General features: G+C 39.3%; 2 protein-coding genes across 2 annotated transcripts; one reads left to right on the forward strand and one right to left on the reverse strand.

The window, feature by feature from the left end:
• Positions 1-256: 256 nt before the first annotated feature.
• On the reverse strand, positions 257-3,551 carry LOC125582209. The gene is made up of 4 exons (XM_048748786.1): positions 2,147-3,551; positions 923-1,942; positions 799-836; positions 257-385 (listed from the first exon to the last, which is right to left on the reverse strand). Exons 1-4 carry the CDS (start codon positions 3,549-3,551, stop codon positions 257-259), a joined length of 2,592 nt encoding a protein of 863 aa, XP_048604743.1.
• A 12,262-nt stretch (positions 3,552-15,813) lies between these two features.
• Positions 15,814-17,995, forward strand: LOC106366736 (probable histone chaperone ASF1A). The gene is made up of 3 exons (XM_013806399.3): positions 15,814-16,481; positions 17,197-17,312; positions 17,394-17,995. Exons 1-3 carry the CDS (start codon positions 16,373-16,375, stop codon positions 17,757-17,759), a joined length of 591 nt encoding a protein of 196 aa, XP_013661853.1. The 5' UTR covers positions 15,814-16,372; the 3' UTR covers positions 17,760-17,995.
• Positions 17,996-18,196: the final 201 nt, after the last annotated feature.

Here is an 18,196-nt window from a genome sequence, read left to right on the forward strand (position 1 = left end):
ATGAAAAGTAACTCTCTACGAAAGGTCCTAGCAGTCTTAGCCAAAAAATCAGCAAACAGATTGCGCACTCGTGGCACATAGGTTATTTTGAAGTCCGGGAAGCAAATCTGCAGCGTTTCTATCTTCTCCAGTTCTGTCGCAAAGCTTGGCCACACATGAGGTTCCTTTATCATTGAAATCAGCTCCTTGCAGTCTGTTCCAAAGCTCTGGCATGGCGAGTGTTGAAGCATATTCTCCATCGCCCAACGCAGTGCTTCTACCTCCGAATGCAAAGCTGATTCACATCGAATGAAATTCCGTGTTCCCATAAGTTGTGTGTTCTCCCCGCTATCCATCCAGACCCATCCACATCCACTAAAGCGATCTGAAGCTGTCCAAGATCCATCTAGTAGACAAATATTACCCAAGCTTAAGAATTGGTTTTCCTCATTGCTGATGGCCTGAACTACTGGCGATATCATCTCGTTTGCATTGAACCAGGCTTGACATTCACTTTCTGCATATCGAACTATTTCCAAGGGGTCTCTATCTATTCCCCTAAAAAGTTTGTCATTACGAGCCTTCCAAATATACCATATTAGCCAGGGATAAGGATCCCTGTCTTGGTCTGGCGCTAAGATTTCATTCTTCCTCCAGAATAGGTAGTCCATGTTTGTGTAGATGCTTGCCACTGGGAATATACCTGGGCTCGTAGGAGTTGCTGATAAGGACCACACTTGGAGAGCCGGAGGGCATTCAAATATTGCATGTGTTACAGATTCCTCTAGTTCTCCACACCTTGGGCAATAATTATCGCACCTCATATTCCGCCTTGCGAGATTCCTCGTTACTGCCACCTGACCCGTTATCAATTGCCATATAAGATGGCACATCTTTCTTGGCGCTTTCAACTTCCAAGCAAAGGCTTGGAGTTTAGTAATACTTGGTTCCAGTATTTCCTTTTCCTCTTCTGGCTTCATCAGATTTCGAGCAACCCAGTATCCAGATTTAACAGTGTATTGGCCATTCTTCGTGTAGTTCCAGCAGAAGGTATCACGGCGATGGGTAGAACTTATAGCCATACTACGAATGAGTGGTATGTCATCGGGGTGGACATAATTCTCTAGTAGCCCTACATCCCATTCCTTCAATTCTTGGTTAATGAGGTCACTAACTCTCATATTCGGATGCATTACAGGTGCTACAGGTGTAGCTGGTCTAGCAGGTATCGTTGGGATCCATTGGTCCTCCCACACCTTGATCTCATAACCAGAATGAATCTTCTGTCTGATCCCGAGAAGCAAAAGCTTTCTTGCAGCGTAAATGCTTGTCCACACATATGATGGGTTACTTGCAGAGACTGCTCGTAATGGCGAGGTCATCCTATAGTACCTGCCTCTCAAAACTCGGGCAACCAGTGAATCAGGGTACTGAGTCAATCTCCATAATTGCTTTGCCAATAGTGCTAGATTAAATTCATGGATTAAACGGAAACCAATCCCGCCCTCTTCTTTTGGTAGACAAACCTTTTCCCATTTCGCCCAATGTATTCCTCTTTTTGGTGGATTTGAGCTCCACCAAAATTGTGCAATGGCACTAGCGAGGTTCTCACAAATCTCCAATGGGAGCAGAAATGTTGACATAACGTATGTCGGAAGAGCGAGTAAGATGGATTTGATCATTACCTCCTTCCCCCCTTTTGAGAGGCATCTACCTGTCCATCCATTAACTCTGTGCATCAGATTGTCCTTTAAAAATGCAAAGAGTTTACATTTGGAGCCACTAATATCCTCTGGGATTCCCAAGTACTTTCCCATCCCACCATCATTATGTATTCCAAGTACATCTTTGATCTCTTGCCTAGTAGCTGCATTAATCCTCTTACCAAAGAGTAAGGAAGATTTGTCGAAATTGATACATTGGCCAGATGCTCTACCATATGTCCTGACTACTTTCATTACTTCTTCACATTCACGGGGCTCCGCCTTACAGAAGAAAAGGCTATCATCAGCAAAGAGAAGGTGGGATACTGAAGGACATGCGCGTGTGACACGCATCCCCGTTATCTTCCCTTGGTTCTCTGCATGATTGAGAAGGCTAACGAGCGCTTCCGTGCACAGAATAAAAATGAAAGGAGACAAAGGATCTCCCTGACGCAGGCCTCTACCTGGAACAATATGTCCTCTTGGCTGCCCATTCATAAGAACTTTATATTTCACCGACGTAATGCACCTCATGATCCATGTAATCCATGTTTCCGAGAATCCCATCTTTCGCATCACAGTTTCAATAAACGACCATTCCATCCTATCATATGCTTTACTCATGTCTGTCTTGATGGCCATCCTCTTATTACGTCCACTCGGTTTAGTTCGCAGGGCATGAAACATCTCTTGAGCAATCATGATATTATCTGAGATCTGTCTTCCCGCAACAAAGGCTGACTGGGTTTCTGATATCAATCCTGGCAAGACTTTCTTTAGTCTCTGGCATAAGACTTTAGATATGATCTTGTAGCTGACATTACATAGGCTTATGGGTCTGAATTGAGCCATATCATTTGGCTTAGTTGTCTTTGGGATAAGACATATATTTGTATCATTCAATCCATTAGTCACAGTCCCATCAAAAAGGAATTTATTAACCATAAGAGTTAAATCCTCCTTGACTATATCCCAAAACTTTTGATAAAAAAGTGCAGTCATCCCATCTGGTCCCGGTGCCTTGTCTGGATGCATGGCAAAAAGAGCTAGTTTGACTTCCCAATCAGAAACAGGAGCTGTGAGGTTGTCATTCATTGATCCCGTAACCGTCGTCGGAACTTCAGACAGCGCCTCTTCAATATCTTCTGGAATAGAAGACTCAAAGATTTGCCGAAAATAGCTAGTAGCAATGGCTACCAGGCCTTCCTCGTCCTCAACTATGTTACCATTTGCATCCAGTAACTGCGTGATTTTGTTCCTTGCTCTCCTTTGCTTCGTTAGGGCATGGAAGAATTTAGTATTTTTATCTCCCTCTCTCAGCCAAAACACTCTACTCTTCTGTTTCCAGAACATTTCCTCTGCTTTAAGAGCATCAGAGAGTTCATTCAACGCTGCTGCAATTTCCTCAGTCGTCGCATTATCGTCTGCGTATAGGCCCTCAACTTTCTCCTTGAGCTCCTCTACTAGCTTTGCTGAATTAATATTATGTTGTCTCCTCCATTCACTCAAGGCTTTTCGGCAGCTGGAAATATGTTCCATTATGTTCGCGTTGGGGGGAAGATCAGGAGATTTCCATCCCTCCAGAATGACTTGCCTTAGCTCCTCATTATCTAACCATCTTTTGTCAAATTTGAATTTTTTTGATCTTCTAGTCGGCTTAATGAGTATGTCTGCGAGAATCGGACGATGGTCTGATCCCCATAGCCTCAAATACTTCACAGTTGAGTGAGGAAAGTTCTCGTGCCAATCTGCATTTCCAACCGCTCTGTCTAAACGACATCGAACGGTTGTTCCTCCTGCTCTCTTCCCTACCCAAGAGAGCATGTCCCCCGTGAAAGGAAACTCTAGCATCCCACAATCATGAAGCATCTGTTTAAAAGGGAGGAAAGAACTATCAGGACGTTGTCTTCCTCCTACTTTCTCATTATGACATGTGATTTCATTAAAATCTCCTATCATGAACCAAGGTCCATTTCTTGTTGTTGAGAAACGCGTAAGACGTTCCCAAACTTGATCTCGTCTCTCTAATACAGGGTCCCCATAAACAAACGTCATATAGACTTTTATTCCATCAATGACTGCCTCAATGTCAATCATACGGTTATTTGAAAATAAAACATTAACTTGAAATTCATCCATAAAAAATAAAGCTAAACCTCCGCTGAGTCCAAGTGGCTCAACAGTAAACAAATGATCAAATCCTAAGTTGGCCTGAATGTTTTGCAACAACAGCCTTCTGTTCTTTGTCTCAGAAAGGAACACAAGTCCTGGGCGATGCTTCTGACACATCTCCGTAAGGCGTCGAACTGTGAGGTCGTTCCCAATCCCTCGACAGTTCCAACTGAGTGTCTTCATGGATGATGTTGGGGGGATTTTTTGGATCCCTCCAAACCCCTATCCCTGCGTGTACTGCCTTTCGAATGATTCCCCGGACCCGAGCGGTGCCTCTGAGAATGTGATGTGTCCCTAGATGATGATCTGCGAAGCTTTGGGGAACCTCGACGGAGGAACTCAGCCTTCTTACCTAGTAAACCCAAAGGGGCTCGACGCTTTCCTCCACGCGTGGATGATGATGACGGTTTTGATCTCTCAAGAACACCTTTATCATTGCCCTCCTCACTCTTCGTACGCCTAACAATGTCAGCCTCCATATCCATTAGGTCCTCTCCCAGCAAATCATCCGCATTCCCATCCTCACTCTTATCTGCATCATTTAATCTCCTTGCACTGTTACTTGTAATTTCCATGTCATTTAAAGCACCAATAACCTGAGCATCAACCGGTAATACATCCTCCGTAGGAGAGAATGTTAACAAGCGAGGAGAGACTCTAGGTCGTTTCGTCACATTATCATCAAGAGCTTGCCGAGATGGAGTGACGATCAAACTTGCTATCCTTTTCCCACTACTCTGCTGGGTGTCTTGCATCATTATACCATCAGCCTGTTGTGTAGATGAACCTCCAAGATCCCCTGTCCTTGGTATAGGAACATAAGATGCAATGCCTTTCATATTACCATCCTCACGTGTCTCCGACTGATCCTTGGGCCTCCAAGAATGTTGTTTGTTCTTCTCGTATGGAGCATAACGCACGCTCTGTCGCGTGAAGGCCGAGCGTATCTTTCTATCATGGCGACCATATTTCCCTGGAAACTTATCATTGTGCTCACCATAACGATGATGAGCAGCTCTCGCATCTCTCATAAAGCCACCATCATAGCGTTGTCCCCTCGTCGGCGATCTGCTCCTGCGAATGTTCCTCTCGTGGCCATGACTATTAAGCCTTTCGTTAGGTTGATGTTGCCGCAGCGATGGCTGTCGGGATACATCAGCCGTAGGGAGTTGGACTCTATCAAAGACTCCAGGGCGCTCAACCTGGCTTCTCAAGTTATACTGTTTTGTTGGACAATAAGCCATCTCATGAGTAATCAATCCACATGTCTTGCAAAATTTAAACAGCTTCTCATAGTGAATCTGAATGGAGACTTCATCTCCTTCTGGTGATGCTATCTTCCTGGTGAAAGTGAGGGGTTTCCTAGAGTCAACATCTATAAGCATGCGTCCTGCCTCAAGCTCAAGCGTATCAACATAACCAAGTCTATTCCCAATGTTTCGAAGGTTTTTTATTGTCCACAAATGTAGCGGAATACCAGTAATCTCGACCCAAAACGGGATTACCCAGGGGTAATCATCGTGAACCACAGGCTCCCATCGAACAAGCACAAACATGCAGAAGTTATAGTGAAACGGCCCCTGACGTAGCACGGAAAGGAGGTCCCCTTCATTCGCAAAGTTTAAAAGGAACTTTCCATTTCCAAGATCGTTAGCCGTGATCTTATCCTGCATCTCCCACTGCGCTGGCATTGTCTGGAGCAGCTTCTCAACCGACTGCTTCTTAGGATTAAGAATCTTCCCGATCAGGGAAAGCCGGTAGTCACGAATGGTAGGCGAGTCATCCTGATCTGTGAGTTGAATGGGTTCATCATCCCTCTCATAACAGATCCCTTTCCCTTTCACGTCAGTCATATGGGCTGAACGTAAATGCGTCCCATGATGGACACGATTCATCATTAGAAAATGAGAGAGGCGATGCCGTAAGAGTCACGTCGGTATCGCAGCCGTGATATCCTGAGGGTTTCTGAGATCAAGGTTTCACAGCCGTAATCTTGAAACGCTCCGATCTATGGTTGAATGAAGGGCCGCCTCTGTAGATCAGCAATGAAACGGATCTATGTTTGGGAGGATGACCTTCGACGGATGTACAGCAAACCGTGATGTCAAAGAACGCTCCGCTCGTGCTAACTTCCTCGTGATAATCTCACGCCAAAGAGCGAGATATTAGATGGAGATCACAGTCTCAAAGGAGGTCACGATCTGAAATCGCCATTGGTATATATATGTATTAGCTTCTTATGTGATTTAGATATATAATATATGTAGTGATTAATTTATAATCTCCAAATGAGATATAGTGATTAATTGTTAATCTTAAATGTTCACAATTTGATACGATTTCTACAATAGCCACCAGATGCGACAGGGAGGATAAATCTGAAGATTGTTGATGTTAATGATGTAAAGTAACAATAAACGTTTACGGTATACAGTACTATCTTGGTTCACTTTTTTTTTTTTTAACTGAGTGACTTTATAATAAAATTTTGTGCTATTCCAAGGATAATATATTTTATCGTAAAAAAATAGAATGACGAATAAAAGATAAATACATTACTTTGTTTATAAAGTAAACCCATTGTTTATTATATACTAGATCATTTGACATGTCAATACTATGATACATATTGCAAAGAGGTAATAAAAATGGTAGAGGATCCTGACTAATGGACGAGCTTCTAGACAGAGTTGAAGGATATTAAAGATCTCAAGAACAGGTTCCAAGATTTTAAGATCACCTATATCTCCAGGGGATAAAATTGAATTGCATATCATTTAGGTAGGATATTGAGATCCTTTCGTAAGAACGTTTGTTCTGTTGGTTATTCTATTCCGTTCTTGTTACCAGATCATCTCAAGTATGAATAATATATTTTTTTTGTCGTTAGAAAAATTTCATTGCTATTTTCACTTATAAATGCTATAATAAAAAATAAAGATTTCTAACACATCTCTATTTCTTCTTCTAAAATAAATATTATTATTTTTCCTTTATATACAGAGGAAAATTAAAAATTTTCTTTTATAGAATCATACCTTTTTTTTTCTAAATAGTCTTTAACTTTAAAACCAAAACAACTATTTATAAAAATAGACTGACTTTTTTATTTACATAACCGCCTTTTAGGAAAACTTTAATTTATACAAAGTCATAATTTTATGAAAATCTTATAAAATTTAAAAGTAAATAGGGTTAATTATGAATTTTCTTAAATAAAATATACTTGTTGTAAGATTTAAATAGAATCTTTGAAGAATATTCGTTTTAAAAGAAAAAATAGACGAATACATTAAAAAGAAACACATATCTATTTTAGAGTTACTCTATTTTAGAGATAAAACTAGAAAAATATATTATAGATGGTTTTATAGAATAGAAAAAATAGAATAGATATTGAAGCATGTTTACTCTAAATTCTATTTTAAATTAAAAAATAAAGTGAAACTAGAGATGCTTTAAACTTATTAGAAAATAAAAAAATGCAAGGATCTAACAAAATTATTGTGTACATGGTTAACAAAGGAAATTGTAACAACGGATTGAACGGTGCGGGACAAGATGAACAGATATAGCGGTATGGTTTAACTGTGGTTTGTATAAGAAAAACACATACTGCGAAACAACTGCGGTTCATCTAAAATAAGCGGTTCAAAACAAAATATGAATGGTGACATATATAATGAATAGTGTGACTACGTGATACATATAATATATTTATTTTTTACAAACTAAAATATCAGTGATACAAATATAATTTTTAAAAAATATTTATTTTATTTTAAAAGTATTTTATATATCTGAAATATGAAATTTAATATTATATTATTAAATATTTATAGCTAATATCAAATTTATTAAAATATTATAATTACCCTAGTTGCTTTTAAATAAAACTAATTTTATTCTGTTCTTTAAAACAAAAAGTATAAACAATATCAAAATTTTACTATCAAATATTTATCATGTAATTTTATAAATAATATAATAGTCGATAATGTTTTTTATTAAAATACCAAAGTACATATCTAGGTAATTTTGAGAGAGTTAAAAAAAAATATATATGAATTATAAGAAAGTCATGAACTAAATACACATATAGATACACACATCTGTTGTAATTATAGGTTTATTCATTTTAGTTTAAATATTAAACTGGTAAAGTTGCAAAGTAAAAGAATACATTTTTTAAAAAAAGTTAAGTAAACGATGAGAGCAAACCGCAAGCAAACCACACCTTTTTACCATCTATAGCTTTTATACGGTCCATGACTAAATATGTGTATCTGTTGTGAAACTAGAGAATAAAATCTATGTTTCTTATTAATCTTAAATATAAGGAGTCTTTTATATATATAGGGAATTACACTGTCATAAAATAACGGAAATAAGAGAAAAAAGAAATACAAATATGGAAAGAGTACAAATCATAAACCAATAAGGAAAAGGAAAACCAAAGGTGGCCGACTCTCTCTCTAGCTGTCTCCCTCTCTCTCTAATGGTATGGGCCGGTTATGAACATCCACAATATGATTTATAACACTCCCCCTTGAATGTCATAACCATACAGAGTTTGTAATACGCTTTAGATGTTGCCTCATTAAAACCTTACCAGAAAAACCCAAATGGGACAAAACCATGGTGAAGAAAAAATAGTACAACACATATTACTCCCCCCTATTCTGAACATCACTGAAGGTCTTTCAGTCTACGCATCCCATTCTGATGCGTGAGCTTCCTGAACGTACAAGTCGGAAGTGATTTGGTGAACAGGTCGGCTGAGTTGTCACTGGAACGCACTTGGACCACTTGGATCTCACCGGCTTTCTGTAGCTCGTGTGTGAAGAAGAACTTAGGCAATATGTGCTTCGTCCTGTCTCCTTTGATGTAACCGTCCTTGAGCTGAGCAATGCATGCTGCATTGTCCTCATACATGATCGTTGGTGCGTCCTTCCCTTCGGTCATCCCACAATCGACTCGGATATGGTTGGTCATGGACCGTAACCATACAGACTCACGGCTGGCCTCATGAATAGCCAAGATCTCCGAATGGTTTGATGAAGTGGCCGCGATCGTCTGCTTCATAGAACGCCATGATATGGCCGTACCACCATGAGTAAAGACGTAGCCGGTCTGTGATCGAGCATTGTGAGGATCCGAGAGATAACCTGCATCAAAATCAACTAAACCTTCTTTGTTTTGGTTAGTATAATTAGTATAAAATAAACTCAAGTCTTTCGTTCCTTGCAGGTAACGAAGAACTTGTTTAATCCCGTTCCAGTGCCTTTGGGTTGGACAAGAGCTTAATCTAGACAATAGATTCACGGCAAAACATATCTGGTCGTGTGACTAGCCAGATACATCAAAGCTCCTATGGCAATGAGATATAGCACTTCGGGACCAAGGACATCTTTATCGTCCATCTTAGGACGGAACGGATCAGTGTCCAGGCCGAGGGACCTCACGACCATAGGGCTAGATAATGGGTGAGACTCGGCCATGTTGAATCTCTTGAGTACTTTTCTGTATATGCCATTTGATGCACAAGGATTCCATCTTTAATGTACTCAAGTTGTAATCTCAAACAGAACTTTCTTTTTCCTAGATCTTTCATTTTGAATTCTTTCTTAAGATATTCAACTGTTAAGATATTCATATCATCAACATACACTGCTATGATCACAAAGCCCTTATTGTCGAATTTCTTTATGAATATGCAGGGACTGGTCGGATCATTTCTATATCCCTCTTTCACTAGGTACTCACTTAGTCTATTGTACCACATTTGACCTGATTGTTTCAATCCATAAAGTGATTTATTCAACTTTATACAATGTTGTTCTCGAGAACTCTCTTTGTTTTTCAATTCAATACCCTCTGGGACTTTCATATATATTTTATTATCCAGTGGACCATATAAATATGCAGTTACAACATCCATTAACCACAAGTCTAAGTTTTCTCTTATAGCCAGACTTATCAGGAATCTAAAAGTAGTAGCATCCACCACAGGGGAATATGTTTCCTCATAATCGATTCCTGGTCTCTGTGAGAATCCTTGTACAACAAGCCGTGCTTTATATCTCACTACTTTGCCGTGTTCATTTCTTTTTCTCACAAAGACCCACTTATAGCCGACTGGTTTAACATCATATGGTGTCCGGACTATTGGTCCAAAGACATCTCTCTTCTTTAAAGAGTTTAACTCCACGTTTATAGCTTCTTTCCATTTGATCCAATCTGATCGTTCAATGCACTTATAAATAGACGTGGGTTCATGATCCTCATTATCATCCATGATTTCAAGTGCTACATTGCATGCAAATATATCATCAATGTCGACATTCTTTTTGTTCCATTGTATCCCAGACAAGACATAGTTTATTGAGAACTCATTATTATCAGGACCTTCAGTACCTTGAATCTTGGCGTCCCAAGAATCAGTATTAGATACATCAGGGCTGGCCGCATCTAAGCATTCATGATCGGTCGCGATCGCTATTAGAGTTTTTGGATCGGCCGCGACTAAGTCCCGGGATTTAGGAATGGCTACGGTCGTGTCTAGGGTTTTAACAACCTCGGTTTCATTCTCTACACCTTTCTTAGTTTTCCGAGGGTTCTTATCTTTGGAACCTATTGGTCTACCACATTTCAAACGTTTTCTAGACTCTGTAGCAACTTGATTATGTCCCTCTTGAACATCAATTCTGATTGGTGCATTAGCAGCTGGTATATATGACTTAGTCACTCTTTCCGGGCCAGCAAAGGAATCTGGCAATTGATTAGCTAGCTTTTGTAAATGTATAATCTTTTGGACTTCTAAATCACATTCCTGAGTCCGAGGATCTTGCCAAGATAAGGATGTTTGATTCCATGTAATCTTTTTTTACCAGCTTATTGTTCTCTCCCCCTAATGTTGGATGTTCGGATTCATCAAAAAGACAATCCGTGTACCTGGCCTTAAATAAATCACCCGTAGTTGTCTCAAGGTATTTTATAATCGTGGGGGAATCATATCCAACATATATCTCCATCCTCCTTTGAGGTCCCATATTTGTTCTCTGTGGTGGAGCAATTGGTACATAGACGGCACAACCAAATGTCTTAAGATGGGATATGTCTGGCTCATGACCCGTAAGCAATTGTGATGGGAAATATTTATGTTCACTAGACGGTCTGATACGAATCAGTTCGGCCGCGTGCAAGACCGTGTGTCCCCAAGTTGTGGCCGGAAGCTTAGACCTCATAAGCAATGGTCTAGCTATTAGCTGTATTCGTTTTATGAATGATTCGGCCAAGCCGTTCTGTGTATGTACATGTGCCACGGAGTGTTCCACACTTATCCCCATGGACATACAATAATCATTAAACGCTTGGGACGTGAACTCACCAGCATTGGTCTCTATCATTCCGACCTTAGCATAGTAAAAGGCCAGAAGAGAGCGCATGTATAGACTCTAGGACTTTCTTATAGCCTTGGCTGATCTTTAAGATCTGAAGGAACTCTTTGTTTCCTTCGCCCTTAGTCTCAATATGAAAGTCATTCATTCGAATGTCTTTAAAGCTCAATGGGCTTCTCTTAGAGTTGGGTGAATACAATGCATCAGATATCTCTAGATGCGTACACTTAGGCAACATGATATTAGCCTGGCTGTAGCCCTCTATGAAACTTTAGAGACTTTTATATCAAAAACTTTCATTCATTAATAAAATAAGTTCAAAGCAATCAAAACATAGAAAACACAAAGCAAAGAACACAAAAACATAGATGTCGAATTCAACTTCATTCTTTTAAACAATCAGACGTTTCATACTCCATGAGATCGTCTTGTTCATGATTGAAATCATCTTCACCATCTTGATAAGTCATATGAGCTTCAAGATTCTTCCCTTTCAAACTCTTTTGGTAGAGGTCAACGAGATGTTTGGGAGTCCTACATGTCTTAGCCCAATGATTATCCATACCACATCTATGGCACACGGATTTGGTCGAGTTTTGTGGCTTGAAAGATGTACCGCGGCCTCGGCCATATCCACGGCCTCCATAGGAGCCACGGCCATATGAGTTGCCTTGGCCTCGACCAAATGAGTTTTGGTCTCGACCACCACGTCCATGCCATTTTCCACGACCACGGTTGTGTTGGCTATCACTCTGGACATGGTTCGACTCTTTCTTAGCCTCTACGGTCGCATGTGCCTCAGGTAATGGGTTTGTTCCAGGAGGTCTCAATTCACTGTTTCTCATCAACATTTCATTGTTCTGCTCAGCGAGCAAGAGACAAGAGATCAGATTAGCATAAGTTGTGAATCTCTTCTCACGGTACTGTTGTTGTAACAACACATTGTTTGTGTGGAAGGTGGAGAAGGTTTTCTCAAGCATATCCTTATCTTTTATATCCTCACCACACAGTTTCAATTTTGAAACTATTTTAAACAAGGCAGAGTTATACTCGTCCACGGACTTAAAGTCTTGGATTCTGAGATTCCTCCAATCATATGTAGCTTTTGGTAATAACACCGTTCTCTGGTGATCATATCTTGCTTTCAACTATGTCCAAAGGTCTAGAGGATTCTCAATAGTCAAATACTGATCTTTGAGACTCTCAATAAGATGATGGCGTATAATTAATATAGCTTCATATCTATCTTTCTCACTTGCATTATTGTCCTCGATGATACATTCACCGAGTCCCTTGGATTTCAGGATGATCTTAGCATCAAGTGTCCATTGCAAATAATTATCTTCTGAGAGATTTAGGGCAGCAAAATCCAAGTTGTTGATTTTCGACATCTGAAATCATATGTTTTATAACTTAGATTTTAAAAGTGTTCATGAGAATGCAATCAATATGTTCAAACTTAGCATTCTGTTTCTATATGTACATTCGATCAGGTTGATATGATGCAATCAGTTCTAACGGATATGCAATGTTCAAACAAGCCTCTCAGCCAAGACAAACCTCACGGCCAATTCAGTTTCTATCAGCCTAGCATACGAGTTTCTAAGTGTAATTGCAATCAATCAATGTTCATTCGGTTATATATGAATGATGCAACAAGCCGCACGGCTACAAGGTATGATCATTCTTAGCAAACGGTTTCTATATGATCTTTATGCAATCGGTTTATTCATCTTAGGAAAACAGTTTCTAAGTGATCATATAAATGGAAACATGAAACCTCAATCAAACAATCAAGCAATTAGGGTTTTAATATAAATAGGATGATCGAACTTTTAATCTAGCAAGCAGTTTCAATATCAATCGGATTAATCAAATTCAGCATGCGATTTCAATTTCAAGATCATCAAATCGGTTTCATTAATTCAATCAACCAAATTCAAGAATGAGTTTAGCAATCCTAGCAAACGGTTCTATGTGATTATATTTAATAACATTCAAGCAATCAAGCAATCAATCGATTTCGATTTAAAGCATTAGGGTTTAGATAGAAAACGAACACGCATTAGGGGTTTTAAATCGATTTCATGCATGACATGCATTATGCATGTATGCGGCTAGGGTATAAAGAATTTGGGGTTTCTATTTTGATCATTAGATCATTGGGGTTTAGGGAATCGAACTTATGATTATAAGCTTCGATTTACTCATTGGGGTTTTGGTCTATTACCTTAGGGTTTCGATTAAGGTTTAAGATTTTATGGTTTCAATTTATATCAAGCAATCAACATTCGATTATGGTTTCAATGATTGCTTATTAGGGTTTCATGGTTACCTTAACCTCCGATGGGTTGAATGGACCACCAATGAGATGAGGATCGCGAGCTGAACGTTGATGTTGAGTCGCGAAAGGATTGCTTGCTAATCGTGTCGCGAGCTGTCCTTGTCGCTGATCGGGAATGCGAGCTGAAGCTGATGGCGTCGAGTACCGAGTTGAGATGAGTCGCGGATGCTACCGGGTCGCGATCTGTGTGTATCGTCGTGAGCTTGGAACGAGCTGGATCGCCTGTCGTGAGCTGGAAACGGACTGAGGTCGTGAACTGGGATCGTCGCTGAACACGGGATGCGATGTATCACGATCGGGATTAGGGTTCAAGCCGGCTAGGGTTAGTCGTCGAGGTGATTAGGGTTTGATTCGTCGGGTTTGTTTTAGCTTAGGGTTTAGAGCGTAATCGTGCTGATAACATGTTGTGAAACTAGATAATAGAATCTATGTTTCTTATTAATCTTAAACATAATGAGCCCTTTATATATATATGGAATTACACCGTCATAGAATAATGGAAAGACTAGAAAAAGGAAATACAAATATGGAAAGAGTACAAATTATAAACCAATAAGGAAAAAGAAAACAAAGGTGGCCGACTCTCTCTCTAGCCGTCTCCCTCTCTCTCTAACGGTATGAGCCGGTTATGGACCGGACCGGTTATGAACCGGGCCGGTTATGAATATCTACGATATGATTTATAACAGTCCCGCACTTGTATACATTTTTTAATATTTTCTTGTCCTAATTAAATACACAGCGGTTAGTTATGATGAATGGTGAACATATGCTTTATCTCTCCTTTTCCCGCCGTCACCCGCACTAAACATTCAATCCGTAAATAGCTTTTCCAGTTTTTGTTCTCTAAATAGTTCTCAAATTCAAATTGACCAAAATAGATTTTGTTAAAAGACTAAATAATTCTATCTTCATTTATAATTTTAATTATTAATTTATTTAATATATATAAATAAAAAATATCACAACTTGAAAAAAATAAAATCAATTTTTTTGAACATTTTTCAATATGTTTCAACATTTTTTGGAAATTGATAATACTTACCATCAATAAAAAGAAGAAAGATGGTAGCTAGGCTCGCCGGGACAGAATAGCCTAGTGGTAAAACACTAGAGTGAACTGGATCCCAAGGCACACGGGTTCGACTCCTCCGGGATTTCAGAGAGCGTCCAGTGACAAAAAAAAAAAAAAAAAAAAAAATGGTAGCTAGGCTCCAATTCGGAATTGATAATACTTACCCGTCAGTCAGGTCATGGCTACAGTGGATTTGCTTGCCGCATGATTCACAGATGGCAAAGCAGGGAAAGATCTCAAATGTGGTTTGGTGGGTGCTCTATAGGATTGTGTTGTATTAGTTGTAGCCAGTGCTGGCCCTATATATTTTCAGACCGGAAGCAATTTAAAAAGTGCATGTGCGGGGAATCGAACCAAAGACCTATCTCACAACTTTGATGATCAGTAACTACTAGGCTAATTATAGGTTCTTATAAATAAGTGGCCGCTAAATTACTAAACCAAATAAAGGCCGGAAGCCTGAGCTTCTTTGGCTTCCCGCCTCCCCTCAAGGCCGCTACTGGTTATAGCTTTGGTGCTTGGTGGAGTTTCTTCGAATGTGATAAAGCTGTGGATATAAACCAAACAAAGAATAAGTTGATTAATAGTATGCTCTTTTAAAAAAATATTTGCTGCTCCTTATATGCCCATGTATTTCCATCGAATGGGGAACATATGAGATGGTTGTGTTATTCTCAATGTGGATTCTAGGTCTTTTCTTTTGAACATATCTATTGTATACTTCAGAATAATGATGTCTACTATTTAGACTCTTGCTCATAAAGTGTATTGGTTCGAGCTTTTAGTGGACATAAATGCAGTTAATTCTGTTGTTGAATTTCATCCGTTTGGTGATATTTTTTGCATCATATCTAATGACACAAAGCTAAAGATTTGGGACATCATGAAGAAGTGGCGCATATAGACGTACAAGGGGCATAAATGTGACACAAACATCATCAAATTTAGTCCCGTTGGTCATCAGTAGTGACAGGAAGACATGGCAGTGCTGAAAAGGTAAGAACTGCATTGTTAATCTTTTGCTTTGTCTTTTTTTGAACATGTGTTCTTTAAGCAATACACTACTGATTGTGTATATAACTTGTATACGATTTGACTGCTGGGAAGCTTATAAATGATTTTAATTTTCATGAAGGTTCTATCCGTTCTCTACACTTCCACCCACATCAAAATCTGTTTAGTTAGCCATGGCTGAAACTGCAGTAGGAAAATCCAGCTTCTTTACAATTGAGCTTAATGTCAGAGAAATTCTCTACTACTAATATATGTATTGTTGCAGACGGATTTCACCCCATTCTAGACGTGGTCCAAGAATTTGTTTTTTTTTTTTTTTTTTTTAACTAGTGTTATACATCCATAGAATTGAGAGGTGTTTCATGGTCAAACTAGGAAAAATGGACTAAAAGTCTCAACACCAACATGTGTCCATTTTGGTTCCTTTAGGAGTTGGACCAAAAACCCAACACCTCCATTTTCCCTCCTACACCTCCCGCCAATTCAGTTAACCGGTGATAGCCGGTCACCTACCGACCGGTTAGAAGAACAACGCTCGTAAAAATTGAATCCATCTCCCCCTTTCAACTCAAATCCGTCTAGCCCACCAAATTTACCCTAAACCCTAACTAGTGTCGCCTCTTCGTTGTACTCTTCTCGTCCGATTCGCGAAAGGAACTTCGAAGCTTTGTGGATTTTTTGCATCATGAGTGCCATCAACATCACCAACGTCACCGCCTTGGACAACCCAGCGCCTTTTGTCAGCCCTTTTCAGTTCGAGATTTCGTACGAGTGCCTAACATCTCTCAAAGACGGTAAAAATCTCCACTATCTTCCGTTTAATGATTGTTGGATACTTACTGATTGTTTTGAAATTCTCCTTGGGTTTATAAGAACAGAGTTTTTGTAGAGAACTGTTATTGATATATGACCTTATGCTTCACCCTGGACTCTCTCTCTCTCTCTCTGTATTGCAGAATGTTTAAAAACGAATGTGAATATATATACCCGTAACATGTCAGAATCTTGCTCTATTATATGTTATCAGTTAACGATTCGAGTAGTAAGAAGTCGGTTTGATTCAGATTTTTACTTTGGGGTTTCTGAAACTGGATTGTACATCTTTGTTCTGTCTTTGTCCCTGCTTTGTACTACTACTTTGTGAGACTCGAGAACTATACACAAGTTCTTGATTAATATATTGAGTTTTTCTTTTGGGGCTAGTGTTTTCCCCCCAGTAGTTCTTCTCAAGATAGATGTTTTACCTAGCTTAGTAGTGCTTCCTTATTGTTATAATCTTGGAGGTGTTGGTTTGTGAATAGCTTTTGAACCTATAATAAAAACAGATAGACACATTCGTTTTTAAACATTCTGCAATATATTCTAACCTGATAAGATACGTTTCCGTTACTCGTCTTTCTGATAGAATCTAGCCATCTACCTTGATATGGTTCTGATCACTTTCTTTGTAAGAAAGGTGAAAGGAAAACGTTTCTGTTAATTAAGACCCGAGCTTTGCTTCTGGTACAGATTTGGAATGGAAACTTATCTACGTAGGCTCAGCAGAAGATGAGACTTATGATCAAACTCTAGAGAGTGTGCTTGTTGGGCCTGTTAATGTTGGCAACTACCGCTTTGTATTGCAGGTAAACATATTCCCTTGTTTTTACTACACTTCCTCAGCTACAACTGTGGTCTTGTTCTTACTCTCCATTTACTTCTTACAGGCTGATCCTCCGGATCCATCAAAGATCCGCGAGGAAGACATCATAGGTGTCACGGTGCTGTTGTTGACATGTTCTTACATGGGTCAAGAGTTCTTGAGAGTTGGGTATTACGTCAACAATGACTATGAAGATGAGCAACTCAGGGAAGAGCCTCCAACTAAGGTTTTGATTGATAAAGTCCAGAGGAACATACTCTCCGACAAGCCTAGAGTAACTAAGTTCCCTATAAATTTTCATCCAGAAGACGAGCAAACTGCTACCGCTCCTCCTCCTGAACCATCTGATGAACAACCTGATGTCAATGACGCATCTCAAGTTTCACCTGACCAGCCACCAAAACCACTGGAGTCTCCCCAGGAATCATGATTCTTCCTTGAGCCAAATCGTCCAAAACTGGATGAGAACGATCGTGTCCTTGTCCCCAAAGGTCTTGGGTTTTGCTTCTCTATCTCCAAACATAATCTGCAATTTTACTGTACTTGTTTGTAACAGGCTTTAGGGAAGTGGTTCTTGACTTGTTTGAATGTTTTTGTTATTGGGCCAAAGCTTTAGATAAAGCAAAGCCCACATTTCGAAAAGAAGATGAATTTTCTGAGTTTGAAGATGCCCAGTCTACCTACTAGATTGTGTTTGAATTTAACATGAAGGACTTTCCATTTTAAGATAGGTCTTAACTCTTAACTGGTCAGAAAAGCCGATCAATTAACTTTTTCAAAAAAAAAACAATTGGTTAATAAATGATTTTAGAGAGCAATTAGAAGCGTCCAATCAATACTATTAAAACATAAAGCAATTTTTATCTA

Source organism: Brassica napus, chromosome C2, assembly GCF_020379485.1.
Source record: "Brassica napus cultivar Da-Ae chromosome C2, Da-Ae, whole genome shotgun sequence".
Lineage (NCBI taxonomy): Eukaryota > Viridiplantae > Streptophyta > Magnoliopsida > Brassicales > Brassicaceae > Brassica > Brassica napus.

Coding starts and splice junctions, on each gene's coding strand:
- LOC125582209 (XM_048748786.1), bottom strand. CDS start 3,551: ATGCTTCATGATTGTGGGATGCTAGAGTTTCCTTTCACGGGGGACATG. Junction 837..922: donor AAAGGAAATACTGGAACCAA/GTATTACTAAAC, acceptor ATAACGGGTCAG/GTGGCAGTAACGAGGAATCT. Junction 386..798: donor CTCGCAAGGCGGAATATGAG/GTGCGATAATTA, acceptor TTTGTCTACTAG/ATGGATCTTGGACAGCTTCA.
- LOC106366736 (XM_013806399.3), top strand. CDS start 16,373: ATGAGTGCCATCAACATCACCAACGTCACCGCCTTGGACAACCCAGCG. Junction 16,482..17,196: donor CCTAACATCTCTCAAAGACG/GTAAAAATCTCC, acceptor CTTCTGGTACAG/ATTTGGAATGGAAACTTATC. Junction 17,313..17,393: donor ACTACCGCTTTGTATTGCAG/GTAAACATATTC, acceptor TACTTCTTACAG/GCTGATCCTCCGGATCCATC.